This window comes from Pholcus phalangioides, unplaced genomic scaffold, assembly GCF_987345545.1.
Source record: "Pholcus phalangioides strain wild (caught in Gottingen) unplaced genomic scaffold, Ppha-v1.0 ptg000028l_1, whole genome shotgun sequence".
Lineage (NCBI taxonomy): Eukaryota > Metazoa > Arthropoda > Arachnida > Araneae > Pholcidae > Pholcus > Pholcus phalangioides.
Genome location: NW_028301618.1, coordinates 5,342,718 through 5,363,190, shown reverse-complemented (window position 1 = coordinate 5,363,190; position 20,473 = coordinate 5,342,718). Strand labels below are relative to the sequence as shown.

The window sequence follows — 20,473 nt, the reverse complement described above, 5'->3', positions numbered from 1 at the left end:
GTAATTTTGCCAACATTCTCAGTGATATCCCGTAAAAATGTAATTTTCCATATTTCTCTAACGAAATATGGTCATCATGCCGTGATGAAGGATTTTTTCTTTTCCCGAGATAATTTCTTTTTACTGTGATTTGTAGAAGCTGGAAATGTCAAAATAGAGAGAACATGTGAATATTTTCAAATAATTGCGCTTCATTAAATGCTTCATTAGGCGATGACAAGAACCGACACATGTCGTGATAGTGATCAGTTAAAAACCGGGACGTCTGGCCACCTTTTATAAAACTAGCAAAAGAACTTGTGTTTTGCACTGGATGATACGTTTTTAAATATGACCACTTATCGAAAATGCTACATATTGGTACAATGGAAACTCTCTTGACAGCCCACGGCACATTTACAGATCATTTAAGACGTACGCAGTACATTTACAGACCACTTAAATGACGCAAAGCACATTTACACATCACTAAAATCACCCAATGCAAATTTGCAGTTCACTCAAATGACCCGATGCACATTTACAGATCATTTAAGTGGTACGCAGTACGTTTACAGATCACTAAAATGACCCGAAACACATTTACACATCACTTAAATGATGCAAAGCACATTTACAGATCACTTAAGTGACCCGCAGTGCAGTTTCGCATCACTTAGGCAGCCCTTTTAATTACTGTATCAATTCTGGGGGTGCTCGGATCCATGCCACAAACTACTATGGGTGCTTGAGCACCCCCGGCTCCGACGTCACTGGTTTTTAAGGTTATTTGGGGTGAATGTGGACTATTTTGTGTTTATTTATTTTTCATTTTCTTTGTTTGAGGGTTGAACAAGTAGAGTAGTCATTGAAAACTTCTGCTTGGTTGGGGGAAAAAAAAAATTGTATTTACTTTTCATGGTCTTGGACATGTAACTAACATTCATTATTCAAAATAATGGTGCACATTTTGTTTGTAGGTGAAACACAAAGTTTGTGTAACAAACAGTTGGATGCACAGGCCTGCTCTAGGTCTACAGCATACAATTGTCCTCTGTATTTTAGGGCATGCAGAGGCATAAACGATATTTACAATATGCTCAGCAAAGAGCTAGAAATGGAAATGCTTCATTTGCCAAAAACTATTACACTGCGTATATAACACAGGAAAATAATTCCAGCATTAATGAAAGAAATAATTTAAGCATTAATGAAAGAAATAATTTAAGCATTAATGAAAGAAATAATAATTAATAAAGGAAATAATTCCTGAATTAATGAAAGAAAATTCAAGAAATAATGAAAGATAATTCCAGAATCAATGAAGGAAAATTTCAGAATTAATGAAGGAAAATCCAGAATTGATGAAAGAAATGATTCTAGTATTAATGAAATTCAGCATTAACGAAAGTGATAATTCCAAAATTACTGAAAGATAATTCCAGAATTGGTGAGACATAATTTCAGAATCAATGAAAGTAATAATTTCAGCATTAATGAAAGAAACAAATCCAGAATTGATGAAAGAAATTATTCCAGAATTAATTAAAGAAATAATAATTAAAAAGGAAATAATTTTTGAATGAATGAAAGAAAATTCAAGAATTGATGAAGGAAATTATTCTAGAATTAATATAAGAGATAATTTCAGCATTGATAAAAGTGATAATTGTAAAATTAATGAAAGATAATTCCAGAATGAAGGGAAGAGAAAATTCCAAAATTAATGAAAGAGACAATTCCAGAATGAAGGAAAGAGATAATTCCAGAATGAAGGGAAGAGAAAATTCCAAAATTAATGAAAGAGACAATTCCAGAATGAAGGAAAGAGATAATTCCAGAATGAAGGGAAGAGATAATTCCAGAATGAAGGAAAGAGATAATTCCAGAATGAAGGAAAGAGATAATTCCAGAATGAAGGAAAGAGATAATTCCAGAATGAAGGGAAGAGAAAATTCCAAAATTAATGAAAGAGACAATTCCAGAATGAAGGAAAGAGATAATTCCAGATTGAAGGGAAGAGAAAATTCCAAAATTAATGAAAGAGACAATTCCAGAATGAAGGAAAGAGATAATTCCAGAATGAAGGAAAGAGATAATTCCAGAATGAAGGGAAGAGATAATTCCAGAATGAAGGAAAGAGATAATTCCAGAATGAAGGAAAGAGATAATTCCAGAATGAAGGAAAGAGATAATTCCAGAATGAAGGAAAGAGATAATTCCAGAATGAAGGAAAGAGATAATTCCAGAATGAAGGAAAGAGACAATTCCAGAATGAAGGAAAGAGATAATTCCAGAATGAAGGAAAGAGATAATTCCAAAATTAATGAAAGAGACAATTTCAGAATTAATGAGATATAATTCCAGAATTAATGAGATATAATTCCAGAATTAATGAGATATAATTCCAGAATTAATGAGATATAATTCCAGAATCCATGAGATATAATTTCAGAATTCATGAGTTCAGAATCAATGAGATATAATTTCAGAATCAATGAGATATAATTTCAGAATCAATGAAAGAAATAATTGCAGCATCAATAAAAGAAATAATTGCAGCATTAATAAGAGAAATAATTGCAGCATTAATAAAAGAAATAATTGCAGCATTAATAAAAGAAATAATTTCAGAATCAATGAGATATAATTTCAGAATCAATGAAAGAAATAATTTCAGAATCAATGAAAGAAATAATTTCAGAATCAATGAAAGAAATAATTTCAGAATCAATGAAAGAAATAATTTCAGAATCAATGAAAGAAATAATTTCAGAATCAATGAAAGAAATAATTTCAGAATCAATGAAAGAAATAATTTCAGAATCAATGAAAGAAATAATTTCAGAATCAATGAAAGAAATAATTTCAGAATCAATGAAAGAAATAATTTCAGAATCAATGAAAGAAATAATTTCAGAATCAATGAAAGAAATAATTTCAGAATCAATGAAAGAAATAATTTCAGAATCAATGAAAGAAATAATTTCAGAATCAATGAAAGAAATAATTTCAGAATCAATGAAAGAAATAATTTCAGAATCAATGAAAGAAATAATTTCAGAATCAATGAAAGAAATGATTCCAACATTAATGAAATAAATTATTTAATCTTTTTTCACCTTCCTTTTTTAAATCTTTAAAACGCAATATTTAGAGACCGAACTGTACATTTCTATGGGCAAACGAGCTTTGTTTTCACCGAGTCACGTAGTTTCCTTGCATTTGATGGCGCTGCAGTCGAGGCGGCTGCATGCTTGCTCCCTTCGGTAATATATGCTCGATGCAAGCCTCAGAATCTCTGTCGTCTGCTTCTCTGCAGGTCACTTGTTTTGGAAGTCTCCTTGCGTGCTGAAAAAATAACTGAACTGGAAGTTTGAACTGCCAGTTCTGTTTGTGAGCTTGGCTTGTAGGGAACCGAACAAACCGTCTGTCGTCTGCTCATTAAAAGGTTCTTTGTTTTGGACGTCTCCTTATGCTCAGATAAAATAACCGAACTTCCAGTTTAAATTTCCAGTTCAGTTCATGAGCTTTGTTTGTAAGGAACTGAGTGGAATAAGGAATATAGTTTTTTTTTTACTTTAAACTTCATCATCACCACGTGAGTAACTTTTAAATTGGACATTAGATGGCAGCACATTACTATAGAGTGGAGTGTGGGGAAAATTCACTTTTTACGATCTTATCTGGCGTCTGCAGGTGTAGAGAGAGTTTTTAACTTTGTTTTGGATGTCTTCTTGGGTCTTGAAAAAATTACTGAACTGGAAGTTTGATCTTTCAGGTCAGTTCATGAGGAGCAAAGCTGAATGAAGAATTTAGTTTTTTTATACCCGAGCTTCGTAAGGCACTTCTGATTTTGAAAGTACCAACAACATTTTTAAAAATGAATGTCTTAAAGTATTGTAGAGCAGTGGTTCTCAACCTTTTCAAGCCCGCGGCCCGGTTTCATTCATTTTTGTGAGTCAAAGGCCCGATCAAACACACGACCAACGGAAAACGAATGAGGAGAAATGAAACGGCTGAAATGAAACGGAGAAATGAAACTCGCGGCCCGGCGGTTGAGAAACACTGTTGTAGAGTATTAAATTAATTTTTTAATTCTCTTAAAATTGTTAGTGCCATTGTGAATTCACTGCAAATGCTACAAGGCAAAAAGCATACAAAAAACTGCTATTGGCGGACGGCGTAACGTTTCGAGTCTGGATTCATTACTTCCTAGGTACAATATCTATAGGGCATACTGGCCTAGCGGGAAGACTGGGTGCATTTATCACACCCACGTCCTGCAGCAGGGGTCGCTAATCTGGGATCTTTGCTGGGGCCATATTTTCCACTGGTCCCTTGATAAAGAATTTATAGCATGAAAAAAACAAAAATTATAAGAAACTAGGCTGAAGCCTTTCAGCCCCCACAGAGGCCGTGCGACCCGTATAGCCACATGAGGCACCTCTCTAGGAAAGATTGCCAAATCCGAGTTGGAAATTAAAAAGAAATTTGTTGAGCTGAGAAGCATCATCGGGGGCACCAAAAATAGATCCCGCACGGGCAGAGATTCCTTTCTTTTTTCTGCCCCTACATCGAGGCCACCTTAAGACTATCGTAGACCCGGGGCCACAACTAGAGGTTTGGTCAGCTGTGTCAAGCAAGCATTTTGGCACCCTCTAGGTAATGTTGAAGCAGAGTTGGAAACAATTCAGAAAAGAAACCATAATCGGTGTTTTTAACTAGGGATGGTTCTTTGGCCCTGCGATCTGTGCGGCTGTATGGGGTCACCGCCAGGTGCGGATCCAGGTCGATGTGTCGGGCGAAGCGAATTGTGTAAGTTCGTTGGATCATCCCGTATTTTGCGGGACAGGAAAATTTCCCAATATTATTCGTTCACGCCCCCCCCCCCCGTTCCTGAGCAAAGGCAGACATCTTAAACAGCAGTAGGAGCAAAAAAGTCGTCTGCTCTCTCTCTCTGTCCGGGAAATTTCAAGCCCTATGATTGGTGGATTGTCGTTCGTTAGGGAGGGGGGGGGATTTTGAAAACAAATTTGTTTATGCCAAAGAACGGGAGGAAAAAGGAGAGAGGGGAAGAGAGTCACGGGGTGGGCTTAATATAGAAGCCTTTCATGAAAAAAATTAAAATCAATTAATATATATTCTTTTCAATTTTAGCAAATTAACGAAAGAAACATCCTCAATTTATATTGGGGTCGACCCATGGAAGTCATAGCCAGTGTCGTCTAAAGGCATGGACCCACCCGGGCACGGCCCGGGGGCCTCATAAAAATCAAATCTGGTTGAGATTGTCAAGAATTTGCCTGTAGGGATGGCGCGACAGGTGTGGTCGCATCGGGCCCTGCAGTTCGGAAGCCCCGCACTTACAGTATTAGGAGCACGGCATGGGCGGAGCCCCCAGCGTCAAAGGTAGAGTCGACTGCATGGCCCCCACATCCTGTAGCGGGACCCCCTAGGTTGGGATCTTTTGCGAGTCCCTCGGTCAGACTTTTAACGGGCCCCTTCTGTAGTTAATTAATCACGTGAAAAAGCAAAAAAATGATGATAATCGTCCCGGGCCCCAGGGTAGAGCCCTGCCAGCCCCCCCCCCCCATGTGGGGGCCATGGTCAACTGATCTAATGTATCGTCATCAACCTTGCCCCCCAAACTTCCAAGTCTATCTCCGCCTATGGAGAAGGGCCGTCTTAGGCGCACATAGACTTGGAAGTCTGGGGGGGGGGACACACACACGATGATGATGTCAATGCATATATACATTAGATCAGTCAACTTCACCTTTGACGCTGAGGGGGGGGGGGCTCCGCTCATGGCGTGCTCCTAATACTGTAAGTGCGGGGCCCGATGCGACCACACCTGTCGCGCCATCCCTAAGAGTGGCTCTGGGTCACTGAATATGTAAAGGCAGGGCTAAAAACCCCACGACATTTCCAAGACTTCCCTGGGTGAACCCCAATATAAATTGAGGATGTTTCTTTCGTCAATTTGCTGAAATTAACGCCCCCCCCCCCGTATCTCCGGCCATGGCCGTCTTTAGAGCATTATTGCCTCCGGGCCAAGTAATTTTTCTGATATCCCGACTGGCAAATTCTCGGAAATTTTAACTGGTTCTCATTTTTGTGAGGCCCGCATTCTCTTGAGGGGATACCGGATGGGCCCCACTGATTAGGATGGGAAAAAATATAATATTAATATATACATAGCCTACATACACTCATGAGGGTCATTCAAGTATTACGTTAGCATCATGGGCGGAGATACGGGGGGTGGGCATCAAAGTTGGATTCGACTGATGTAATGTATATAAGAATTGACATCATCATCATCGATTTTTTTTCACTATCTGCTGTAGAATAATAAACAACTCGCACAAACTTTTGCAACGACCATAGCCCCACATCCTGCCGCAAGACCCCCCCCCCCCAGGCTGTGATCTTTGGCGGGCCCTTATTCACTCGCTCACACATTTACTCACTAGCTCAATCACTCGGTCACTCACTCACTGATTGGTGACGAGCTGTTGTGTATTTCCCGATCGGTCATATTTTTGTCGGTGAATTTTCCGAAAATCCGGGTCCGATTAATCTATAAATGGTAAAAATATATTCATTTTTTTTATCACACGCTAAAAGGCACAGTTAATTGCAGCATCAATTGCTTCAAGTATGCGATAACAACATCACGCACCTTAAAAAGAGGAGAATATCCACAAAAAACGCCGCGTAGAACGCATCTGACTCCTTGAGAAGCAGTCAGCCGATCACGAACGATGTAAAGCGCGGGAGTGAAGCGTCTTGCGCTCTTTAAAAAAATTGTCATGAGCTAGGTTTTCCTAGGGGCAGGTTTTTTTGCCGCGTGCGCAACGTGAATCGCCCAGCGCGACACGCCGTCTACTCACCAATAAGAAAAGCAGTACGAGACTGCGTTCCTTATAGAGCGCAATACGCCTCGTGACAGCGCTGTAAGTCGCGCGTGATTGGACGACGGCTTCTGGAGGAGTCAAATGCGTCGTGCGTTTTGCCGATCTTCTCTATTTTTGTTATGCACCCTACCCCTTCCCTTCAAAGAACCGGCGCCTGCAGACGACAGCTGATGCATCACGCTAGGAAAACACAAACGCGTAGCGTGATCAAGTTACACGTTTCTGCCGGCGCGAAATAGTCCTATTCGGTTCACGTGACGCGGAGAAAACGGCTCCCAAGAAAACCGTCAAAAGCTAAAAAGAAACCAAACAAAAATGTAAACGGTTTTCAGATATTATCTCACTTAATTCTAACCTCTGGACCAAAACACAACAATGCAAATGTAATACAGAGCTTCCACTCGTCCTACTTTTTGGTAAAATGTCCTACTTTCTAGTTTTTGTCCTACTTTTCTACCAAATCCTATCGACAAAATTTGTGTAATTGATTTTAATTGAGCAGGAAATTATTGATATATTGCCAAACATTACAAATGTTGAAGAATGCAATTAGTGATTCTGCCAAAGCAAAAATTGTATCATTTTTAAGGTAATTTGGAGGGGGGGGGGGTGTATGTGGAGACCATTTGATTGATTAATTTTTCATTTGCTTAGTTTGAGCATTCAACACGTATAGTAGTCATTAAAAACTGTCTGGATGGAAAAATGATTTTGTATTTATTACTTCATGGTTTTGGACAGTAATTTTCATCATTCAAAATTATGGTGGGAATAGGTGAAACAACAGTTTGCATTACAAATCAGTTGACTACATAGACCTATTCTAGGTTTGGTGATTCTGATGCTACCCAATAGCATTCAGTTGTCTTCTGTATTTTTAAGGTATGAAGAGGCATAGACAATATTTACAATGCTCAGCAAAGAGCTAGAAATGGAAGTGCTTCATTTGTCAAAAATGATTACACAGGCATTGAACAGTAAAATGTGAACAAAACAGTAAAATTTAAAAAATGATGAACAACGCAGTAAAACTATCTGGTTCACCTTGCCTTATTTACGTCGGATCTTGTAATTTACACATTTTGCATTATGCTTTTGAAAGTAGTCTCGAAGGTGCCTCATTCTTAACAAAGGTACGTCTTCGAAATTTGCTGTGCCTTGTCGAAGAGAGTTGACAAGCTCTTCACTTTGGAAGACTCCAAGAAAGAATGTAATACAAGTATGTATGAGGAGAGACAGCGAAGAATTGTCTTTGGTTGCTAGTGCACTGTTTTGGCCTAAAATGGGTTTTGTAACCAAGCCATTCGTCATTTTGTTTTGGCTTGACTGAAATAGTGCTAGAGAAAAAAAAAGTAAATTCAAAATTAAAATTTTTTTTTTGCAAAAAAAATTTTTTTAGGGATTTTTTCCCATTACGCTATAATTATGTTGTCTAAGGGGGTTACCCTCCCCCATCCTACTTTTTAGTAGTGCGTTTTCCTACTTTTTCTCATTTTTTGAGTGGGAGCCCTGGTAATACGCCCTGGAAGATAAATACTAAAGAAAAGTTATATAAAAAATATAGGAAATATCCCAACATACTTGCATATAAAAATGAATACAAGAACTATGATAAAATGTTAAAATTTCAAATAAAAAAACTAAACAAGAATATCTGAAAAACAAATTCATTGAATGCAATAGAGGCGAACGAAAACAATGGAATACAGCATAAATACTTTTATACTCAATAAAAGTAACAGAAAACAAATACTCCCAATCCATTATGATCCTAAAAATTTAGCAAATGACTTTAATAAGAAATTCACTGATAGAAACTTGAATGCCAATACTATAGGATACACACATCCAGTGGCGTCGGAGCCCGGGGTGCGGTCGGTGCTCAAGTACCCATAGTAATTTGTGGCATGGATCCCAGCACCCCCAGAATTGATTCAGAAATTAAAATTTATGATATAAAACTAAAGACAAGCACCCACAGCTTAGAAACACTTGCCGATGCCCCTGCACACGTCAACGTGAAAGTAGATATAATATTGTAAACTCAACAGCAATTATAGATATTGATATACCTAATGATACCACTCTTCACTATCATACGCAGGTTTTAACAACTGGATGTTGCGAATACATATTTTGGAAAGAGAGAAAATTCAACTCCAACTACGAGCTCCAAGGAAAGATTGAGAAATTCTGTGCCTCTGTGGTCTAGTGCGTTCACCTGGAAAGTGAAAGGACGTGGGTTCGATTCCCCGCAGGGGCAGTTGAATTTTCTCTTTTTCCAAAATATATCTTCGCAACATCCAGTTGTTAAAACCTTCATATTAATATACCTACTTTAAAAAAATTAATAAATGATTTAGACGATTTTAAAGCAATTGGTTACGATGGCTTAACATCGAAAATGCTAAAAATAATTTCATTCTATCACATTGAAGTACTAAAACATATAATTGACTTGTCAATCGAAGAAAGTTACTTCTATGATGAAATGAAATATTCCCTTGTTTACCCAATTTACAAAAAAAAAAGGAGATCCTAATAATATGAATAATTACAGACCAATTTCAGTTCTCCCGATTTTTTCTAAAGTAATAGAGAAAAATATGAGCAAACAAGTTGTAAATTTTCTAAATCATAATAATTTTTTTGCACCAAATCAGAATGAAAATACAAAAATCGCAATAATCAAACTTTGTCAATACATGAATACAGGATACAATAATCTTATATATAAATGTGAAACTATGTACACGTTCTTTATACAAATCTAGTTTTAGGCCGATCGTCGCCAGGTTTTACATACATACCAAACAGGACCGGGATTGAACCGTAGGCTACTTTAAAAGTTTGTCAGAGCTGGACAAATGCCCGAAATGGGCAAAAAACTCTCAGGCAACAATGGTTTTGGGGCCTCAACAATCACTTTTGGAACATTTACTTTGGTTGCCATGGTTCCCTAACAATGCATTTCAGACATGTATACATGCCTTTACAATGGTTTGTCACACCTTTAATTCTGCCCTTATAACAGTTTATCTCTTTATAATGGTTTGTCACTTTTACAATCCTCCCAGTAATTGAAGAAAACCTGGGAAGTGCCGGGTATTTTTGCTAGCCTATATACAGGGTGCCCTGTAAGAGCTAACGGGGCCTTTATCTCATCAACCACCCAACGTAGAGGTGCGTGGTTTAGTAGTAGTAGTAGTAGTCTGAGAGTGTTGTCATGTTTATTTTTAATGTTTACCATTTTTCAATTTTCTTTGATTGCATTGGTTCCACTCTTAAAGATGTCTCATCATGCTACTGACGTTTCTCTTGCCAAAGGAAAAAAAATATCAATACATTGCCAAAAAGGGATTACACGCAGGAGAGTCATTAAGTAAGTCACAAAAGGTAATTAAAAAATAAATTGAAGTCATAATCACTTCAAAACATAATCTCCTCCGATATTTATGCATCTATCCCATCCTTTTATCAGTGCCCCAATACCAGCTGCATCAAATTCTTTGGGTTGCTGTATTGGACAGCATTAGGACTTCATCTAGAACCTCTTCATTACCTGCAAAGTGTTTGCCTCCAAGATGGTTTTTTAGTGGACTAAACAGATGAAAATCGCTAGGGGCTAAGTTCGGTCTGTAAGATGGAAGTTGAAGTTTTCGATCAAATTTTTAAGTTATCTTGTGTTAGGCGAGCTGCATGTCGATCAGCCGAATCGATTCCTCCACCTGCTGTACTGTTGGTTCTATCTCTGTCAAAATGACATGCCTGCTTCTGCCACTGTCACAAATTTTTGCCAGAGCAAGCATGCATTGGAGAAGGGGTTGAATTGTGGAATTTTCTGCTCACTCAGGCTAAGTGACTAGGGCACCAAACCCGCCTGCTCCCCAATAGTTGTGGCCCTGCTTCTAGTCCAGTATCAGAGGGAACCAGAACCACTTACTCATCCCCCTTTGTTGCAGCTCTGATTGAGCAGTAGACTCTCACTAATTCAGGAAATATCTCAAACCAAGGTCGATTACTGAAAAGTGAACAAAAACGCCAATTTAAAATAATATAAACTACCCTGGGCACGGACATGCATTGCGACATGTTTTCCTCTTTTATAGTCAAAGAAAACCTGCGAAAAGACACTTAATACTGGACAGACCAAATTAACGAGAGTCTACTGCAGTGTTTCTCAAACTTTTGTCATCCCTGGCTCCGTTTTGCCTAATTCATGATTCATTTGCGGAGACTATTCTGAGAGCCACACTCTCCAGAATAGTTTGGTCTCACATTAAAGAACCACCCCAAAGCATAAATATGCATGCAAATCAATATCTCCAACTCACTGCGACGCAAGAACTTTGAGAAACAACTGGTCAAGTATATTTTGATTTCAAGTCAATTAAAAAGTAATAACCCCTAGTGTATTTTAAAAGTATAAATAATCTAGTCTTCCAGCATTTCGACAGTTTCTAGGGTATATGGCGAATCTCAATGATTTGTTTCACTATCGGAAACACAGTTCCCGAATGAGTTCATACTATCCGAGAAGCAGTTTTCGCTTCTCCTGTGAGACCTCATGTGAGCGTCCAACTCCTGATTCGTTATGAAACCCTTACTGCAAACGAGACATGTCACAGATTTCACCCCGATGTGCCTCTTGACGTGCTTCAACATGTTCGGTCCTGACAGGAACTTTTTCCCGCAGTACCTACAGGCATGTCTCTTGACACCGTTGTGGAAATCCTGGTGGTTCCTAAGAGAACCATTTGACTTGAACGCCTTGTCGCACAAATCACACTTGTACGGGAGTTCGTCGCTGTGAACTAGACCGTGCCTTTTCAGGCTGCTCCTGGTGCGGAACTGCTTGCCGCACGACTGGCACGCGAAGGACAGCGTATCGGAATGGACAGCGGCGTGGGCACTGAGCCTGTTCTTCCTGGCGAACGCTCGGCCGCACACCTCGCACAGGAACGGCTTCTCGCCGGTGTGCGATCGGATGTGCACGGTGAGTTCGGGTTTCGTGGACAAGCACTTGCCGCACGTTTCACACGTGAAAACGGGCTTCCTGACGTGCGTCGTCTTGTGATACCTGAGTTCGCGCTCGTAGATGAAACGCTTCGGGCACTCGTCGCAACGGAACTGCCTCTCGGCGTTCTCGTGGACCCGGAGGACGTGGTTCTGGAGGGCCATCTTGTTGCACATGACCCTGCCGCAGGCGTCGCACTTGAAGGGGCTGTCACTGGCGTGCGTCATCATGTGGCTGTCGAGCGTCCCCTGCCACTTGTACCGCTTGCCGCAGACGCTGCAGCCGAAGTGCTTCTCGTCGCTGTGCGCGTTGAGGTGACTCTCCAAGTATTTCAGGCTGATGAAAGCCTTGTTGCAGATGCCGCAGACGTGTTTTCTGGACCTGATTCTTTTTTTCTTGACCGTTGGCTTCTTCTTTTTCGGTTTGGCTTCGTCTTCCTGCGATTCGTCGAGTTCATCTGGAATGTTTGGCTTCTTGGCGACTGCTCGATTCCGCAGAACTTTCTTTTTATTAGATCCCTCCTCGCTCATTTCCGCTAGACGAAATTTTCCATCGTGTCATCAATAACGTAAACAAACAGAGCTCTTCCCTGGTTTTTTCTTCTTTTCTGGTTATACGAGAATTTAACCTCAAAAGACTTGTTCCTGTCCTGTAAAAAGAGATGAAGACACAGAAGCAAAGCGGGACACGACAGAGCTTACCATATTGTTTCGCAAACATGAGATTCTAAATACAGGACATTGCTTCATTAGGGGCCGTTCAAGTATTACGTAAGCAAATTTTTAGCCATTTTTGACCACCCCCCCCCACTGTCAGCAAAATTCAGCAAAACGCTGACCTCCGCCCCCCTGTCAGCAAACTTTCGTCATCCGTTCTGTCCCTCTGAGTCCTAACTCATATTTTCATAATGGGTGGTTGATGACGTAAGCATTATCCAACCCCCCCCCCCATCGATGATGACGTAATACTTGAACGGCCCCTTAATAATACGGGGAAAAATGTGACATTTTTGTTATATGTCAAGACAAAGCGCTTGAAGAGGCTGCAAGCGCTTTGTGTCAAGACAGCCAAAATTACGTGAAAATTCTGGTATAAGGATCATTTGGTTTCGTATGTAATATTTGAAAGATTCGATTCGGAATCATTCTTACAGTACCATGACCATAATTGGTATGCCAGGGTCCCAATCGCCGCTGTAATAGCGGCCCCCTTCATCTATTTTCGCCATCGGCTTTGCGAATTGCGGGAAGCCATATGTTGGTATTCTTACAGTAAATTTTCAAAGAAGCACCATGATTATGGTGACCATACGTCCCGTATTTCCCAGGACAGTCCCGGTATTTTCTGTTTTTCGGGGTATCGGCAAAACCCCGCGGCGCACGACGCATTTGACTCCTCCAGAAGCAGTCGGCCAATCACGCCCGACGTAAAGCGCTGTCATCAGGCGTATTGCGCTCTGTAGGAAAACAGTCATGCTGCTTTTCTTAGTGGTGAGTGGGCGGCGTGTCGCGCTGGGCGAATCACGTTGCGCGCGGCACAGGAAACCCGCTCCTAGGAAAACCCGGCTTAAACAACGAATTATCAATTCCAAATTTTCGAACAAATTTATTAAGATGAGTATTTTCCAAGAACGATGAGCTAGCCGAACACTATGAAATTAGTGATCCTTTCCTAGAAAATACTGGACGTATGGTAATCGTTTTGAACCTTGAACTTTTTTTCTAAACAAGCATCATCAGCATGTAACGTCACGGTCTGATATTGATGGTTTTCGCCTGCTTTTATTATTGTTGAAGTGTTTATAGGAATTTGGTCGGTATAATGAGCGAGAAGCGGGTCAATAAAAAGAGGGTTCTGAGGAATCGAGCAGTCGTTAAGAGCGCCAGCATCTCGGACGGACTCGACGAATCGCCGGAAGACGAAGTCAAACCAAAGAAGAAGCGAGTCAGACCCAGGAAACACGTCTGCGGCATTTGTGGCAAGGCTTTCATCTGCTTGAACCACTTGAACAGCCACCAGAACACGCACAGCGACGAGAGGAACTTCGACTGCAGCATCTGCGGCAAGAAGTACAAGTGGCAGGGGACGCTCGACAGCCACATGATGACCCACACAGGTGACAGCCCCTTCAAGTGCGACACCTGCGGCAGGGTCATGTGCAGCAAGATAGCCCTCCAGAACCACGTCCTGCGCATCCACGAGAACACGGAGAGGCAGTTCTGTTGCGACGAGTGCCCGAGGCGTTTCATCCACGAGCGCGAACTGAAGTATCACAAAACTGTGCACGTCAACAAGCCCGTTTTCACGTGTGAAATGTGCGGCAAGTGCCTGTCAACGAAACACGAACTCGCTGTGCACATCCGATCTCACACCGGTGAGAAGCCGTTCCTGTGCGAGGTGTGTGGCAGAGCGTTCGCCAGGAAGAATCGACTCAAAGTCCACGTCGCTATCCATTCCGAGACGTTATCCTTCACCTGCCAGTCGTGCGGCAAGCAGTTCCGCACCAGGAGCAGCCTGAAAAGGCACGGTCTAGTTCACAGCGACGAACTCCCTTATAAGTGTAATTTGTGTGAGAAAGCGTTCAAGTCACATAGTTCTCTTAGGAACCACCTAGATTTCCACAACGGTGTCAAGAGACATGTCTGTAGGTACTGCGGGAAGAAATTCCTGTCCGGTCCGAACATGATAAAGCATGTCAAGAGGCACATTGGGGTGAAATCTGTGCTGTGTCTTGTTTGTAATAAGGGTTTCATAACGAATCAGGAGTTGGACGCTCACATGAGGTCGCATAGGAAAAGTGAAAATTGTTCCCTGGATAACATGAACTACACATTCGGGAACTCAGTCTCGCCTCCTGTTTCTGACAGTGAAACAAATTGTGATGGTCAGTATATCCTAGAGCAGGGGTCTTCAACACGTGACCCGCTGCCCAAATTTGGCTCTCAGAGCTGTTTGCCATGGCCCGTAGACCATTTTGAGAAAATACCCGTTTAACCTTAAAAGATGAATAATTTGATAAAAATTATTTAATGCACATATAAATCTCGCACATCACATGGAGAGGGTTATATTGTGGTGTTTAGAAACTACGAGATATTTTCCAGATTGAAGAGTAACGCTGTGTATGAAGTTTGTAAAAAAAGTGTGTGTCTCTGTTCGTAACTTTTCATGTGTAAACCAATGAAGCTAGGGAGGTGTGGTTTGGTGCATGTATGTAAGGTGATCATAATACGTATGCTTGAATTTTTCCCTGCTTGCGGAACCTGCCCGTCACCAGCAGATTGCAGATGAAAGGAAGTGTGAGCGCCATATCACATTTTCGTTTTTGTCAAAATGTAGAAAAACTTAGACAATGCTACTGAATTAAATTTTGTGTCACAAGCTTGGTGATTCCCGATCCACACAAATTCAGAAACAATTCACACGATTGAACAGGCCTTTGGGAAATGAAGCGATGGGCACCACACAGATAAGGGAGTGGCACAACTGTTTTAGAGAAAGCTGCATATCGGTGTGGAGACCACAGTCATGTTGACCATCTTCTTTGACTCCAGTGACGTGGTTCATCATGAGTAGGCACCACACGGTATAACTATCACCAAGGAGTACTACCAAGAGATTCTGTAATTTTTGCAATGCTGTTAGATGCAAACTGCCGGACCTGTGCTCATTGCAATAGCACACCTAGTCATTTTTCGCATTTGGTTTAGAATTTCGTGGCCGAACACGATAAACCTGTGTTTTGTTAGGCTCCCTACTCTCTAGACATGGTTCAGCATAACTTCCCGTTGGGCCCCAAGCTGATAATACCCCCCCCCCCCAAAAGGGACCAGATTTTAGTCAAGCAAAAGTTTGACAGCACTCAATCATCAGCAATCTGCTGGCGACTGGCAGCTTCTGCCGGCAGGGAAACACTCAAGCATGCACATTGAGATCGCTGACATACTTGCACCAAACCAGGTCTTCCAGGCTTTATTGTTTTACACACAAACAATTATGTTTGAACAAACCTTGTATTTGATTCATTCTCGGAGTCGTTGTAACAAGTTATGGGGACCAGGGAGCCTGAACATTTTTGGAGCTCATCTCTTCAGAATGGGAAACGATGGCATCCAGAAAAAAAAACAAAACATTCAGAGATTTTACAGATATAATTTCGGAAATGCTCGTTAAATCTAATCACATTTCGAATCCATTTTTGAGGCATGGAAGTGAAATTTCAAAATTGGTGTATATAGTGTGTGTAAGGGATCATTCAAGTATTACGTCAGCATCAATGGGGGTTCAGATGATGCTTACGTCATCAACCACTATTTATAAAAATATGAAATATTAGCGGCATCTTACTTGTTGTGCCAAACACTAATAAAACATTTCGCTAGTTTGTGGTCACCTGAACTGACATTCTCTCTATTGATAAGTCTTCTAAAGAGCCACTTTAGTGATCTCTAGCGGATCCCGGTGATCTGGAAATATGTCCGGGTCGCTTCAAGTGCTCTGGAACGGTGCCACAGATCGCTTAAGTAATCTGAGAATGAGCTGCATGTAACTTGAGTGATGTAGAACCGGACTGGGTGCTGCTTAAGTGCTTTAAAACTGCTACATGTCACTCAAGGGATCCCTAAATTTCCAACGGATCACTTAAGTGTTCTGGAACTGTGTTGCGGTCACTTGAGTGATCTGTGAATGTGCCATGGGCTACTTAAATGCTCTGAAATGGTGCCATGGGTCACCTGAGCGATCTGTAAATATGCAGCTTAGTTCATTTTTACAAAATTAGGTTTGGGGGGGGGGTCCCCCCTTCACGTATGTCTCTTATCCCACCAATATGTGTTAGAAGGTATGATGCCGAGATAATGAAATTTTTCTGACGGGGGGGGGGGGGGGGAGAGTCAAAAATGGCTTAAAATTTCCTGACGTAATACTTGAACGGCCGCTAATATGCAAGTAATGATATTTAATGCAATCATGACTGTTGAATCAAATACACTATGAAATCGTTTGATAGTTTATATTACATGTGTAAATATTTACCGGTAAAACAAAAATTTGGTTAATTAAAGATAATTATGAAAATTACTGTTTTATCTCCCGAAAGTTTATGATTGAGCATCATGGTTCCTATCCTTCCCTCCCACATGGGTTAGGCAGAGAGGCGGGGATCAAGAAGCAAGCCCATCGTCTCTTCCAATAGCTAGATAATATATAGTACGAAAAAACTGGATACCTAGCGAAGATGAAAATGAAGTTTGGAAAAAAAATTGCACGTGTGCCTCTGCGGAGGGGGGGGGGGAAATCGAACTGCCAACCTCTCACAGTCCAGGCAAGTGCTCTGCCATTGATTTTTTTTTTCTCAAGCCAAGCACAACTCGGGTCTATCTCCATGGGCAATTTACTACCTAGTGAGTTGTGCCGGAAGTGTAAGTATGTGTATGTAACAGTCTGAGTGCGTATCTAGTGTTGTGTATGATTTTTTAGTGCTGCCATCTATATCTCAGAAGTGAAGTGTAATGACTGAGTATTTGTACTGTTTGTAGGCCTGTTGCTCTCTGTGGCGAGACTTTTTAACGGGGAGATCGGCTCGCATTTGCGTCTCGAAGTTGGGAACCACAGAAAACCAACTTCATCCGACCACCGCTGTGGTGACGGTGGGGCTCAAACCCGGGTCCCAGCGATGCGAGTCTGTCACTGTGACCACTCTCCCACCACAGCGGCCTGTAAACCGAACACCTTTTTTCATTGTCTTTTGGTAGTTGAAGGGAGAAAAAGTTGATATCAAAAATTACACAAAATTAAAACCAATGCTTGTATTCAAAGAACTTGAAAACGTTCCAAATGACGAGTGAACTGAGGAATGACTGTATATGGGGAGGGGGGGGGGAAACAAAGCCCTAACACTATTTTCAAGTCTGTACATATGGATAGTGTACCAGCTCATTGGAAGCAAACTATCAAACCAAACTGAACTAGCTTTTCTGCCGTCCTAGGTGGTTGGCAGGTTGTTCAAAATATACCACCACTCACAGGTTGCAACACCGTTGTTGCAACCTGTGAGTATGTATTAGAACAGCGTTTTCAAACCTATAGTCAGCGGACCAGAGGTGTTCCACGACGACAACATAGGTGGTCTGCAGGCACACTTTATAAAATTATTTATTTTTTATAATTGTGATATTAGCGATATCCCTATGGGTTCAAATAAAAATATATCGTTATACCATAGATTCACTATACGCCATCATGGAAAACACGGGAAATTGCAATCCTCAATACGGGACATCACCAAATTTTGCCAAATATAAATTTATTGCTTTAAATGCAATTTGTTAATTACTGTATGGTGTGGAAATGAAGGGCTGCTACAAATTACTGTATTGCAGTGAACAAAAATGAATTTCACGAAAGAAAAACACATTCAAATGATCTGATCATCATATTTCATGAAGAAATACGATAAGCTGAGATCTTACATAATATAATCCGTAAAATATGGGACATAACCAAATTGCCAGCAATAACATTGTCAGAAGTTGGCACAATCACCAATCAAAACAAAAACAAATTGAGGACGAAACGTTAAACCTGGCAAATATGCGAGATGAATGTTATTTATAATTTCTGCCATAATTATCGTAATATAATTTATATTGTGAAAACGCTGTGTATTCACGACTTCAGTAAATATATTACAAACTCAAATAAATGTCGTTGAAGAAACCGGACAAATGTATAAAAAAAACCTAGCACGACACCAGGGTTTAAGCTGGATAAAAAATTCCTTTCGCAAAAAAGCAAAAATGAGGGGAAAAGCTTTAGCAAAATGCTACAATAACAATGCTAAGGGGCCATTCAAGTATTACATCAGCAGATTTTTAGCCATTTTTGACCCCTCCACCCCTTGTAGGCAAAATTTCGTCAGCAGCTTAGAATATTTCATACCTTCAAAAAGGGTTGTTGATGATGTCAGCAATCTTCAAACCCCTCCCCCCGATGCTGACGTAATACTTGAATGACCCCTAATGTAATGATTGATGGTTGGATGTCTACTCGTTGTGTACCTCATGTACGCATTTTTGCGAAAGTGGCGGCTACTTTTTTCGCATTCTACGATTTTCTTTCGCATTTTGCGAAAAATGCGACCGTAGCTTAAACCCTGACGACACAAGTGGTCTGTTAATTTGTTTCAGACAATTTATTGGGCCTTGTTTTCAGAAAGGTTGAGAAACACTGTACTAGAACGATGGTCTCTCTGGGCGGCCATGTCTGTCTGTACTAGAATGAACCCTTCAAAATAGGCACAAATTTGTGGAATAAGTAACTTCGGGATGGCGAAGTAGAATTCACAAAATCAAGGAGCAGACATAGTGTGTTAATTGCATCGTGGGTGAAGATTGCATGGAATAATATTTCAGGTGAATGATTCATAAAAGACATTTACTGGATGTGGTCTTACAAAATTGACGATGTCTGAAACTATGCAGAACGTTGAATAGAGGATGAATTTGGAGTAACAGACTCGGAACAAGAAAGTGATCTGGAAAATGGATCATTTGCACATAGGAATGTTTAGTTTAATTTTTCTGATTCAGTATTAAACTTGAATTTTGTACGGAACATTTTCACACAGACACATGGCATTAACCCTTTAAGCGGCAATGACGAGATGTCTTACTTCTACAAAAGCCCCTTATTTTAGCATTGACAAGCCCAGATATTTTGTACAGCTGATTTCTCAATGGAAACTTTTCCCTTTACCCGTTAGTTTTACCTTGCTGAAAATTTGAAGAAAGCCTACTTCATTAAAAATGAAGATATGGCATTTTGAGGGGGGGGGGGGAAGGTTAGCCATTTCCAATTGCTGCTTAAAGAGAAAGTACAGGGTGTTTCAAAAATAATCATCTAATTTAAAACAACTGTTCAGCTTTTAATCTGTTGATCAAATTACGTATAGGTAAAAAGAAGGAAATCTTGAGTTTCACGCAGTTGCCAACGGGTAGCGCTAATGCTCTTTCTTTGGCCGCCACTTCAGTGTTTGTCAAGATGGCAACTGCAACAGAAGTCGTTTTGTGTTCTAATCTTCGCGAAGTGAGAATCTGTAGCAACTGTTCATCATGCTTTTCGTTGACAATACCCCGGCGTTGAACTTCCGCTCAAAGCATTAGGTGATGGTATAAACAGTTCCAAGACACAGGTTGTCTGAGTAAAGAAAAACCCCCTGGCTGTCCCAGCATGTCAGACGAAAATGCGGAGCGCATCCGACAGAGTTTCGCACGTAGTCCACAGAAATCCACTCGCAGTGGATGCAAACATGGTCGCAAAAGTTTGGGATGAATTTGACTGCCGTATAGACATATGCCGTGCATCCCAAAGTAGACATATGGAGCACCTTTAATTTGGTTTGTATAAAAGCTTTGATTAGCCATGTAATATAAAATTAATCTTAAGTGTCTATGTTCACAATATTTTTCGCAATATATGCATTTCAAATCAGCTGATTCTTCTTGAAACACCCTGTATATGTCAAGAAGAAACATATTAATGCAATTTTTCTTAT

General features: G+C 40.5%; 2 protein-coding genes across 2 annotated transcripts; one reads left to right on the top strand and one right to left on the bottom strand.

The window, feature by feature from the left end:
• Nucleotides 1–9,531: 9,531 nt before the first annotated feature.
• Nucleotides 9,532–12,530, bottom strand: LOC149067815 (uncharacterized). The gene has a single exon (XM_089252281.1). It carries the CDS (start codon nt 12,447–12,449, stop codon nt 11,382–11,384), a length of 1,068 nt encoding a protein of 355 aa, XP_089108407.1. The 5' UTR covers nt 12,450–12,530; the 3' UTR covers nt 9,532–11,381.
• Nucleotides 12,531–13,662: 1,132 nt separating this feature from the next.
• On the top strand, nt 13,663–16,998 carry LOC149067814 (uncharacterized). The gene has a single exon (XM_089252280.1). The coding sequence runs from the start codon at nt 13,741–13,743 to the stop codon at nt 14,911–14,913; it is 1,173 nt and encodes a 390-aa protein (XP_089108406.1). The 5' UTR covers nt 13,663–13,740; the 3' UTR covers nt 14,914–16,998.
• The last annotated feature ends 3,475 nt before the right edge of the window (nt 16,999–20,473 follow it).

Bases quoted from the DNA above. Each gene is read 5' to 3' on its own strand.
- LOC149067814 (XM_089252280.1), top strand. From the start codon at position 13,741: ATGAGCGAGAAGCGGGTCAATAAAAAGAGGGTTCTGAGGAATCGAGCA.
- LOC149067815 (XM_089252281.1), bottom strand. From the start codon at position 12,449: ATGAGCGAGGAGGGATCTAATAAAAAGAAAGTTCTGCGGAATCGAGCA.